Source organism: Rhopalosiphum padi, chromosome 1 (genome assembly GCF_020882245.1).
Source record: "Rhopalosiphum padi isolate XX-2018 chromosome 1, ASM2088224v1, whole genome shotgun sequence".
NCBI classification, from domain to species: domain Eukaryota; kingdom Metazoa; phylum Arthropoda; class Insecta; order Hemiptera; family Aphididae; genus Rhopalosiphum; species Rhopalosiphum padi.
Window position 1 is genome coordinate 53,169,545 of NC_083597.1, and position 13,634 is coordinate 53,183,178.

Consider the following 13,634-nt stretch of genomic DNA (forward strand, 5'->3'; position numbering starts at 1 on the left):
GTATTGGGACCTGTATTATATTATGTTTTACGGGTTTTGTTTTATTTTTTTTTTATCTCTTACTAATCCTCGTTACAACTTACCGTATAAATTATGTACCGCGGCAGCGCACACTTGGTTTAACAAATACAAGCTGTGTGTAGGTTCGGGAAACACATTACGCAAATGGGAGGACAAACGCACGGCGATGCGTACATAATTTTCAGTAAACAATTTTAGTCGCTCTGTATTAGACACAACTTAATAGTTATTTCAAAATGTTATTTTAATAATACTCGTCCGTGGGTCGACTTGCAATATTTTATACGGAACACATAACAATAACCACGATAAAAAGTGTACGGGACAGGAACCGACGAACCGTCGTCGTGTGCATTATTTATTTAACCCTCGTATACAATATTGTATACATATATATATATATGATACGTTCATATATTCACAGCGGACAAGTAAGTTTCGCCGTACACGCATATTATACGAGTTTCGTCGTATGCGTATACGCATATAGTTAAAAGGACATACGAAGAAAATCGGTTCACCGAGAGTGCACAACGTATCTGAACTTTCCTCCGAAAGGGCAGTAAGGTTTAAATTATTAATATCACTCAAAAATAATATTTTTTATATTCGAATAGTATCAAATATCAATATCTCAATTAATTTTTTGATATGTATTATAACATCATCGTTCAAAATCAATCAAATTAAATTTATATGGTTAAAACGGGTCTCTTCTATGGAATAGTTGTTATATAGCGCAACGTTCTAACCCTCTACTTCCGAACTTATGACGGAGTAGATATATTTTTTATAAACGCGTTTATTTTTTAACTCAACACCGAAAATGTACACTGTACAGTCATAAAATCGTTTTTGTTTTTAGTTTTCCCCAGACGGTTTTTTCTGGACCGTTTGTAGAGCGTATATTTTGTACGAAACGCGCGTCGCAATACATAAAAACGGACTGTATCGAGTATATTGAGTCGTAAACGCTCGCGGCCGGAAACATAGGCGTCTGTGATGGGTACAGACTGCTAAAGAAACGAGCGTAAGTCGAATGAAAACACGCCGACCGATACAAAAAAAAAACCGACGAATTTAGCTTGCAAACGCCAAAACACGTATGTCAAAATAAACTGTATAATTAATTATATAAACTCAATAATTATAAATATTTATGCAAACGTGCGCGGTGGCGATGAACTTCCGTATATTTACGGTGGCACGTGGACTGGAGAGCGTCGAGCGAAATTTCTGCGGGGACATTATTTGTTTGACGACTACTTTATAGATGAAGTCTCTATTATAGCTTGATACGGTTATTTACTCTGATGTATTATATTTGACATGTCTCGCGAAAACGTTTTCCATGTTTTGGATTTCTAAACACGAGTTTAGAACACTACTTTATATCCTCGCTGTGTCCATCCGTTCGTTAGTTACCAGTCCATAGTTGTAATAATGTTAATAACAAGGTATGAAATAATTGGTCCGTTCGTTTGATATTAATTAGTAGCAGCTATAGGTCTTACTTATCATTTTGTCAATATTCACTATTTTCTCGTTCATATTATAATAGCCAATAGGGTTATAGGTCGAATCCAATTTAGTAATTTCCATTTAATATTAGTATTCATAATTCGAAACAAAAAACTAGGAATAAATTTAACTAAAGTTGTATTAATATAAATATTTTAATACTACAGTTGAATAAATAAATAATTTTAAAATGGTTATATTCAAAGTAAATTCGTATTATATTATATCTATTATTAAAAAATATCAAAATGTTAGTATTTAATATCTGTTTATAATAACTAATATTAAAAAATAAGTGCCAAAATATTATAATATAAAAATTACCAAATTATTTTTAAACTACGTGGAATTGAAGTTTATTGTATTGCATTAAAATAGTTCAGAAACTGAGAATACATGCTAGTAAAGTAAACGTTTTTCACTTATTTTCTTTAAAAAAATATAATATATTTATTTAAATATAAAATATGAATAGATGTTATAAAAGTGTATACATATTATTGAGTTAATATTATACTTATACCTATCCTTATAGTAATTGTTATTTCACTACTAAGGATATTTATAATAATGCAATATATTTGTATTATTATATTATTGTACATTCAAAGTACGTTTATTTTGTGAGTTCCATTGTGCATTTGTCAGATCAATATTGGAATACGTACTTGTCCTTTGGGACCCTAGCGCAGCTATGACTTCTTGTGAACTTGAAAGAGTTCAATGTAATCTTTTGAAGATTGTTAGCTATATGTACTGAAAATTGTTTTCTTAATATTATATTCTACTGTGTACTCGTTTAATTTTTGTAACCAATCGTGAGCACAAAGCTAATTTAGCTTTTTTTAAATTTACTTAATAGCCAAAACGTTTCTTCTATGTGTATATCGTTCTATTTTATTCATATTATACATCCTTGAAATGTTACGATACTACTGCAAATTGACCTATCGGGGGTTGCATATGTTACAAGCTAACTTGGAACTATCCTTCTATTTTTTTTTTTAATATTATGACTGTTTTTAATTTAATTATTAATTAGTATTTAATGTATATATTTTTACTTCAACTTAAATTGTATTATTGTTTTTATACTATTGTTGTTATAAATAAATAATTAAATTTGAAAAAAATGCTGCAAAGGCCCGAAGTTTGACCGGAACTGCATAATATTTCTGTACTCTTTCCAAAAATACCATCCCCTTCTCTCCGCTTATACGTCCGTCATATTTACTTCATATAATTTATATATACACACACACACACACACACACACAATATAGGTACTTACCGTCAGATCGTGCAGTTGACGGTTACTTCCGGTGTCAAAACACGCGGTGTGCGGCTGTAGCACCGCCGCGTCCAGTTGCGATGATAAGGGTTGTGTGCCGCGTTGCACCGGGTCCTCCTCTTGTTGCGGCTGCGGCTGTCGGGTGCGACCACCGTCCTGGTGGTCGGGGTCACCGCCGTCGCACCCGACACCGCCGCCGGTCGCCGGTGAGTCGGCCGTCACTGCAGCGGCGCGTCCCTCCCGGCTGTCCGCGGTCGCCGTCGTCGTGCAGGCGGTGTCGGTGACAGCGTCCCGTTGAGGGTTCGCCGCCGCACCGCTGACGGTGACATGACGGCGTTCGTTAATGATATAGTTATTAATCTCGTGCCGTTCGTCGACACCCTGAAACATGCAATCATTGAACGTATATATAATTTTCGTGGACTGTACGGCGGTGCAACAAACAGTGTCATTTAAAGGGTCGTGGGTTGAGAGAAGGTAAAAATATATTATATAAGCCGTGACATAGTGCTTGTAATTATATGTACGGTATACGGTATATGGTGGTTCGCCAAGCATGGTTACTCCCATTTTTTTTCTCAATAATGGATTTAATCAAATTCAAAATTTTGGAATTTTCAAGCAATATTTAAAGAACTCCGCATACTTTCAGTATTGAAATTGTTTGTACTACCTATTTGAAGAGTATATTGTGAATGTAAAATATTTTTTTTTGTGTGTTTTTTTCAAGTGTTTAACTTTTGGGTCATAGATCTATGATAATGGGTTTGGAAGTATAGGGTTAAATATATTTATAATTAATATTAATCTATTAACTCTTAAAATCTGAAAAATAGTCCAAGTATAATACACATTATAGAGCTAATATTAAATATTATCTATTTTAGGTTTTGTAAAACCATTTTTAAATACTATAATTGTCCTAAACATAAATAATATAATATTTGGAAAACTAAATGTATTTACATGCGTATCTTAAGTATTGTACTTTATTCAAATATATGTATAAAGGAAATACATTAAATAACATAAAGTAACTTTTCCGAACACCGAGTTATTAAACGCGTAGGGTATGTCAAAAAGTAGTTTCTACGGCTCCGGACTATACGCAACATATCATGCATGACTATATGTTTAGCAGTATCATACTCTAAAAGCGTTCAAGGAAAATTAAATTATTACAAAAACAAGTAGTTTTCTTGAAAAATACTTAAACAAAACTAAACGAGGATTACGTTCGGAGCGTTGAGATTAAAAACATATTATTATCATTTATTTTTTGCTAGCAATACACAGAAATGTAATAACTACTTTCATTATTATTATTATTATTTACCCTCTAGTCGGATGTCAACCGTAAAAAAAACAAACATAAAAAAAACCGTGTTTATGTGAACATTTACATTTTACAAACCATCCAGATTTCCGGTATAAATACTACTTGTCCGTTGCTATTCTACAGACTATTGATATTCTCCATAATAATTCAAATTACTATTCATGCAGTGGTGACATTTGAATTTACAAATAAAAACGTATATACCTACGGCGTATAATTTAAACATCGTATTCACCTATATGTATTTACATATTGTGTAGTCACGAATTCCGTCAACAATCGGAGGTTGGTACAACATTCGAGTACATCGCTGACGACTTCAAGTGAATGACTTTTGAGAATTTCGAAGACATGTACGTCGGAAAAATGCCACTTCTGTACGCGTACTTATGGTAGCAGTGACATGATATAAATAATAATTTATTTCCGTACGACACAATGTGGCTGAGCGTAAATTCAATCATTCCGGTCGGGATTTTATTTGTTTAGTTTTTTCTTTATATTTGTTTTTGGGTGTGTATACACATTAGGGACTTAGGGTAAAGGTAAGTGCGTACAGTAATTGTTCGAAATTTAAGTGCGTGCCGCAACAGCGTACTGCCGACTTGATAATATAATTTTAAATTCTGTATAAAAAATGGAGCATTGGTCTTTTATTTGTTCAAAAAACGCATTTTGGATAATAAAAATGTTAAACAAAATTACACGGCACACATTTTTTTACAATTGATCGAGTTCTATACATATACAAAATACATTGTTTATCAAATACCACCGTTTATATTTTAAACAGATAAAAACGAAAAATAAAAACAAAATCTAAAAAAATGAAAACAATGGTCATTTAGTTAATATTTTTAATTATTATCAGAAACGAGTTATTCATAGATTTTAAATTTTAAATTATCTCAAGCATATATAGTTAAATACAGCTTATTTAATTTCAATATATCATTTTTAATTAATTGGATATTATATATAGTGATGATGTAAAAGAATGTCGACGTCAGGCTATTTTTATTTAAAAAGTATGTTTGTCGATTATTTTGATTTTTGATGTACCAACATTTTTGATCACTTGTTAACAGCTGTATAGTACGGAATTTATGAGTATTTAAGACGCTAATCGCTGCAGATGGCAAAAAATCCATTAAACTGTCATTTCCGGGAAAAACGAAACAATAAATATTTTATGTTGTCACACTGTTCGTGTTCTTGTTCAGACGTAAATTAAAATTTATTGTATATCGCGTAGAAGCTTATACAGACGTTTTGTACTGGGAAACTTTTAGTAATAATTTTCAAAATAACTATAAAATCATTTCTCGTTTATTTTGGTAACGAAAACGCTCGAAATTAACAATGCATAGTAGTGTTATACATATCAATGATGCTTACCGGGAAAGTTTTTATATTTTTTACAATTATCTAAAGAATATCATATTACATACTATCATGCTATATTATGCATATGTAATATACAGAATGATTTACCGAGAATGCTCACCCCCTTTTTTCCAGTATTGCAGTTATTCAAAGTCTGATTTATAAGACTTTTAAATATAATTTATATATTTAAAAAAAATATATAAATTTAATAATTTGCAGATAAACTTCATTGAAAAGCGAGAACTTCCTTCATTTATAAGCAGAAGTTTTTACCATCACACAATACTGCTTGCAGTAGTACAGAAATCTCAAAAATTTGAAATTATAGTCTATAAGTATTTTTGAAAATTTCAAAAACCAACATTTAAATAAATTCATTATGAAATGGAAAAATGGGGCGAGCATGTTTAGTGAATCACTCGGTATATACTTGTCCCAAACTCCTGTAACGGGTCTATGTTGAATTATTTATATTTTAAAGACGTCTAAGTCAAAATATTTTAACGATTGCGTGTAAAAGAATAAACAAAGTGGTAAAACGCGATAACAGAGTATACCTAGTCAAATATTGTAATAACGATCGAGTGAATTCGCATTTGGCTAGTCGTTGTAGCTGCGTGGGTATTATTATTATTATTATTTTGTTTTTCCTACACAGTGTTGCGTAGGTATATTCCGTCAACATGATATCGAAAAGCAGATACATTTTACTGTGTATATTATTACAAAATCAGAATCACAATACGGACGAACGAATAATGAAAACGAGTCGAATTTCGTATTTCCGTAACAAGCGTGAACGGATCGAAATCAGGATCATATTATTATAGGTTGTTTAATATTATAAAATCAATATCGCGATACGCATGTAATCGTGAAATATATAATAAGTTGCCAATAATATGAGTGAAGATGCGGAAAAAATACTGTTGTGCTCCAGTTGTATATATTTATATAGCCATGTGATATTGTATTTACAAGAGTGCCGCTCTAAAACTACCCCATATAATAAAATATAATATTATCGTTACTGTAAAAATATGTTATGTAATTTCAATCCGATACAAGTAGCGCTGAATATTTTCCGCTTGTTCGACACGCAAAGTTAAATAAAAGTCTCGTTCTGTAGTATTGTGTTTCATATTTTATATTATAAAAAGGTTCGAAACAAATGTAAGTATCAGCATAAACACCGACTGAACGCGATTCTATATATTATAATATCAGGATCGGCGCCCGTTATTCCAGGTGAGTGCTACTACTTGAATCATTTCTAAATGAAATTCGTGTGCATAATTCAATGTACACATATATGTGTACATAAAGTAAACGACGTGGAATAAAGTGGTGTCGTTTAATAAACCGTTTATGGGTACGAATGTGTGCTATAAATCTAGATTTTTAATTAAAATCCGTTTGCTAATCAAATATGTACTGTGTCGAAGACGTGAACGATATATTATTTTATACTTAGAAAGAATGATTAATCTGTGTTATTCGCCAGAAGACGATAGTCTTGTATTATTTTATATTAAACTTTCCGAGACGGCGAATTCCTCGCTATCAATCTAAAACCCACGACGACGCACGAGTAAAGGGGAAAACCTCATTTTTTTTCCAACCGACACCAATAATTATCGTCCACACTGCGACCGAGATTCGCAATCCCTGTAATTTAGATCGTGACATTTTCTAAATGTCCAACCCACATATCTATCTACACACACACACACATATATATATATACGTTTACAGGTTATCCCGTCCATATATAACGATCGGTTTGAAAAATAAAAATACTCGTAAGTCATAATCGATTGTATATAGGTAGCGTTAACAGTCGGCGGTCATTACTCGTTGATTAAGATCGGAAACAAGGGAAAAAAACGAGATTGATTCTCCGACAAAAACCTAAACACACAATAAGACAATAAGTATTAAACGATTCAAGAGTAAAGCTTTAACGATGCTGTACGTCTTTTTATTACAGTTTACTAAAAATAAACTACGTTTTACTTATTTTTGTAGGTATATACCTACACGATTAGAGTTTATTTAAATATCGAAAATATGATGGGTGTACACTATAATAGGTTTATAAACCACTGCTTAATTGTTTATGGGAGGCAACTGTTGTGAACATTTTTAGTACCAACTCGTATATAATTATGAACTACCTGATCACCGGACGCAATTAGTGTATATTACCTTTTTATTTACGTTAAATATGTGAGGAAAATTGTATATTTTGGAATGCAACAGGCACATGTATCAGAAAATACATAGGTTATAGGACGTAAATAACATAACATAATAAATACTTGTATATTATTTAAGTATAATTTCTGTAAAAAATGATTCATTTAAAGTTATAAACACTGATTTTATCGACTATTTTCAACGTTTTAGAACATATTTTTTTACATAATTTTAAATCATTATAAAACGATATTTTGAATAATAATCATATTTCTTTAGGTTTTTAATTTTTGAAAGAAAATAACACGCATTTTTAATTTCACATTCCTAAGAAAAATATTTTTTCTGAAAATTTCAATATCGATGCGAGAATTGACTAGACGATGTTCCTGTAAAGCTATTGGAGTTTGTGATGTTAATCATAATTATAGATAAAATTAAAACACTTTTCAGTAATAAGTAATAACGTCTCGTATATTATTAGTTTCTACAATGAATGTTATAAAACAATTTCTCTATAATAGTAAGTTCATTGTAATTTCGTTACATTTTCAAACAATAAGATATTTAAAAAATGTATTTAAATATTTGTTGGTAATTTCCTAGTAAGTACTGTATGTCTTATTGTTAATTAGTTTGAAATTCTGAATAAATACAAACAAAACAATTATTTTACACCATCAGTCCTCTAAATAAATAAATAAATAAATAAACTTTGAAATGCATTATACTATATTTACGTGAATTCAATATAGTGCTTGTAGCCTTGTAGGTAGAAAAAATGACGAAAAAGTTATTAAAGGAAATATTTACGTGTATTTTTTAACACATTAAACATATACCCAACATTCATTTTTACTTTAAAATACTCATGATACAACGGTTTTTAAATAGAGCTTATTTCAACCTCCTGAGTTCCATTAATGGAAAGGATTATAATAATGGATATTATTATCCACTTATCACATCACACACGAATGCATGCTGTATAATATAAATTATATACATCACGTTTCATACTAATTAATTTATATTATTTATGTTTTATGTATATAAATTACAATTTACATAATGTTTATTTGATCCGAAAAAATTTCTAAAAATTGTATGTCAAAAATATACATAACATTCATAATAATATAATATAATGTTCAGATAGCAGTACAGCACGCTTGTTATAATTGTTAAAGAAACATTTTGTTTGGATAGTCTATAGAACAAAGGACGATTTATGATTTAATACAAATTAGTATAAATTTAATATAAAGGGATACGAAAATTAATATACGTTTGTTTACGATTGTTTGATCTGCTATTTAATAATATCTTTAATTGTATTTTGTATATAACGGAGAACTTGTAAAATGCGTTTGAATAAGAATATAATTATCATACATATTATAGTACATTGTCTTTTTTTAGATTTTGACGTAAAATATTGACAATATAGTTAATAAATTAAAAAATGAAAGGAATCAAATTCAAACCTCTCACGGTGGCCGGTACTGAATTACATAAAAACTTCAAGATTTAAATGCTTATTGGTTTGTAAATAAAAATGTCGCGTGTTCCGACATAAATATAAAACGATAAATTTGCTTGTTTGTTCTGCACTTTGTCACGATTTTCAAAGAAGGACAAAAATGTTATATGTCTCTGTATAATAAAGCAGCTGCTAGTCGTTCCCAATATCTCTCTACGTGCATTCATTATATGGACGTCTTGTGCAGAACGCAATGCGACTCGGGATTTTCAATAGGGCACCTGATTGGTTCGTTGAATGCGAGACGTAACGAAAAATATATCGGTCGAAATGACACATAAATAATATAATATGTAACGCATACACGAAAACATAAATAATAATATTCGTCATAACCATAATATGATACAAGATTATACAGAATCACAGATATTGGATTTTATATATTATATGTACGTACTCGTATGTTGTATTTATATACACAAACATACAGAGTACTGCACTGCATAACGTACTATCCTCGTAATATTATGACTGGGAATTTGAATCGCATGTAATACTCATTACACAAAATGTATTTATAGAAAGTATATTTAACATGAAAAATAACTAGAACTGTGAGTTTGTAGGACTTGCAACTTTCTTAAGTACAAAATATTTTGTCGTAACAATTATTATATCATAATGAAATATTTACATTTTAATAAAAAAATATTATTATTTATTGACTCCTATACAACGAGTTTAAACGTTGAATATTATTGTAATTACTTTTTATTATATAATGGAGATGATAGTATAAAAGTCTTAATAAAATATTGTTGATGAATTGCGTTATTTGTTCATCATTGATTTGTTATATTATACTAAAAAAACATTACTATCAATATTTAAATCTAATATTAATTTAAAAAAGAAGCATTTCAATTACAAGCTTTGGGAGGATGATAAATTGCTTTAGGTAAATAATGAAGGGCTGGAAATGAGCTATTCCTGACGAGGGTGACATTTTTGTAAACAGCTCGCACTGTATTTCACCCTCGAATGAAAATTGCCTCAAACCATTATTACACATATTAAACTTTTGGTAGATAATTTCTTTCAATTGATACAAGTTATTGACGCGAAAACATTATTATGAACGTACACATCAATCTAGTTTATCAGTGAATTTTCAGCCCAGATTTGTAACGGGTCAAAAACTAATTTTCCGGCCAGCATTAGAGCTACAAGATTATTTTCCACTACTTCTCACAACACCAAAAATTAAACTTATAGTGCAGGTGTGATAATATTATATAGTTTGTATGTAGTTGGTGGTGGTTCTCGTGTAATGAAAGTGTGTATCCTTCCCCATATTAAGGAAATTGTATTTTTTGCGACGCCCCCCCCACACCCAATCGTAAAAATGAGAAAACGTTCGTCCAAGATATTACGTCTAAACTTACAATATTTTATTATTTAAAAACAGCTGCATCAATGCAAAAATTAATCATATTGGGGAAGTAAGATACAAACTTCTATTTATGGTTGCCAGATATACTTAATAAATGTATACCTATACCTAAAAATACATTAGTTAATTTGACAGAACATTTTACATTAAATAATAATGCCTATGCACAAGAATAGTGACACAACTCAAAAATTATGTATTTCTATTTAGCATCAAAAATCAACTTTATGGATTGTATACTTTTATACAGAATAAAGACGCAAGTTATTAAATAATTTATAGTTTCACTAGAACGCAGCAGTGTCACTTTTCCACTATTCATTAATTGGTATACTGTTTTGTAGAACAATTACATCTTATGAGTTATGACCCTGTTGTTATCGATATCACAAAGTGTTTATGAAGAAAAGTGACGTTTTTTGAGTGGCTACATGCCATTGCCAATGCCATGTTATGTATAATTTCATGAAAAGTAGAGTAAGTCAAAATATTTTTTTATTTTGTTTATTTTTAAATATAAAAATTGTAAATAAAAGAGAAACAAAACAAAATTGCAATTATATGTACAACATTAAAACAATTTCTTAAAAATCCATACATTATTTTCTAAAAATAAGACGAATAAATTAAAACAAAGTTTTTTCAAATTTACAATTGGCAATCTACTGCATGATTTGAGTTGTGTCACTATTCTTGTGCATAGGCGTGTACATATGTCTACAGTTAAAATATTTTCTAACAATAATTCTCAAAACTTATACAATATATATATTATGATGTATATATCTTAAATACAATGGCAAAAATGTCCACTTATAATAATTGATATCGTGTATTAAAAAAAAGTACTTTCAAGTGTTAATGATACGCCACTGTCGTCACTACTCAGAAAATTGAATTCTCAGCAGAATCGATGTCAAACAAATTCAAACTACGTCCTATAAATAGTTCAATAATTGCAATATACGTGAAGTTAAAGAAAACGGACGGCAGAACAACGAGACCATTGAGTTATAATTCTTAAATCGATTTATCATGGAATAATGCGTGTTATTTATTTCCGTTTATATTATTAGACACACTGTATCTCGCGGCCCGCGATTATAGCGCGATTCCTCTCACGAAGACTGTTGATTATTTATGTTATATATATATTACAATTGCCAATGCATAATATTATATCGATCAGAGTCGGTGATCGAAATCACAGTCGAAAATTTCGATGACAAATTGGTGGCGTGCGATATGAATATCTATTATAGGTACCTCGCACGGACCGACGACGTTGTCATACCACTCGGCATTTTGCCTGTTATAGGTATACATTTGATATGGCGGGATAATATCGCGCACTGTAAAGGGTATAATCGGAGAACTAGAAAAAAAAATGAGATCTGCCGCGCCGGCGCCAGTGTGATCGTCGGCAGCCAAAAAAAAAAACAAAAAACAAATCAAAACCGTATAATAATAATAGTAATAGTAATAATAATACACAGGCAAGCAGGACACTCGTTGACACGCCGAAGTACGTAACGTACAAACGACGACAGGAGGAATTTCGGCAGTATCGCTCGTGTTCGTATTACACAGCACACTACATGTATATAATAATACAATATATATTATAATGTATACGAGTGTGTGACGGTCGGTCGCAACGAGCGTTGAGAGATTTACACTGCACACGCACACACACACCACACTGACAATCTTACCGTACGGATCGTTTGCTGCAGCGACAGGGCCGTGTCGTGTAAACGCGGTAATCTCGTGTTCGACGCGTATGACGTGTGAGATACGATTTGATATGAAATATTATCCGCGCGAAAAACGATTTATTTACATAATTTTCTTCTCGTCCTCTCTGCGTGGGCGCTCTCGGCAGCTGCTCCTCTATAGCTGCAGATATCCCGACGGTCCGCGACGAGCATAACACGTATATATATATATATATAATATTATTATGTTATGTTAAAATATTATTATCGTTATTATTGTATATATATATATATATATATATATATATATGTATGTATATATTTATATTACGTGTTATATGAAGCGGTAACGCGCAGACGACGGCGATGCCGATATTATAATATTATAAAAAAAAATATGATATTGCACCGGCCGCTTGCGGCACTGCGACGGCGCGACGCGCGCGTCATCCGCGGCGGCTGTCGGCCGGACGTGCGTTCCGACCGACGACGCCGCCTCCTCGGTCGGCCGCCGAGTTCTAATCTTAGACCGCCACAGTCCGGGCACCAGACTTAGCCGCGTGTCATCTCACGTACGAAATGATGTTGCGTTCACACAGCAGTGTATTGATGGGTGTACGGGGGGGTATTTGGTTTTCAGTGATGACGAAAGCAAAATTATTTGTCATTTCTAAATTCTCAAATGGTAATTTTAATGGATATCGAGTGATTATCGAATAAATCAATCATCATTGCATCTTTTACAATGGTGTGTTTTTATTTATCACTGAGTACGTTTTCTAGTAGAAAAGATTTTCTGATCATCAGCTTGGATGGATCGATTATTTTATTAACAGCTATAAAGGTATAGAATATCTATGGGTATCACGTTATAATTAATAATTTGGTTTGTGTAACTTTTTTAGTACAAAAATGCAAATGTATAATATGAATTTAGAAATGATGACATTAACATTTCGCAACAAGTGTATAGCTTCAACAGTTTATTTACCCTGGCCAATATATACCCGTAATAGTCAACCATATTGAAAAGAAAAAGTTTACGGTAAAAACTTTGTTTTTACAAATAGAATACTGGCCGAAACTTGGGTTTTCGCGTATTATACTTTTTATAATATACTATTATATCTATATACTTACTTTTTAAACAAAGTAAAACAAATCGTATAGAGCTCTTTGTTTGTTAGATTTAATAAATATAGAAATGTGGAGTATCA

General features: G+C 31.2%; 1 protein-coding gene across 1 annotated transcript in view; it reads right to left on the minus strand.

Moving 5' to 3' along the window:
* Positions 1-13,634, minus strand: part of LOC132917045 (uncharacterized) — a 54,920-nt gene that overhangs the window by 12,097 nt on the left and 29,189 nt on the right. The window contains exon 5 of the mRNA XM_060977568.1: positions 2,834-3,214. Within this exon, the coding sequence (XP_060833551.1) occupies positions 2,834-3,214 (381 nt within the window). The remainder of the gene's footprint in view (positions 1-2,833; positions 3,215-13,634) is intronic.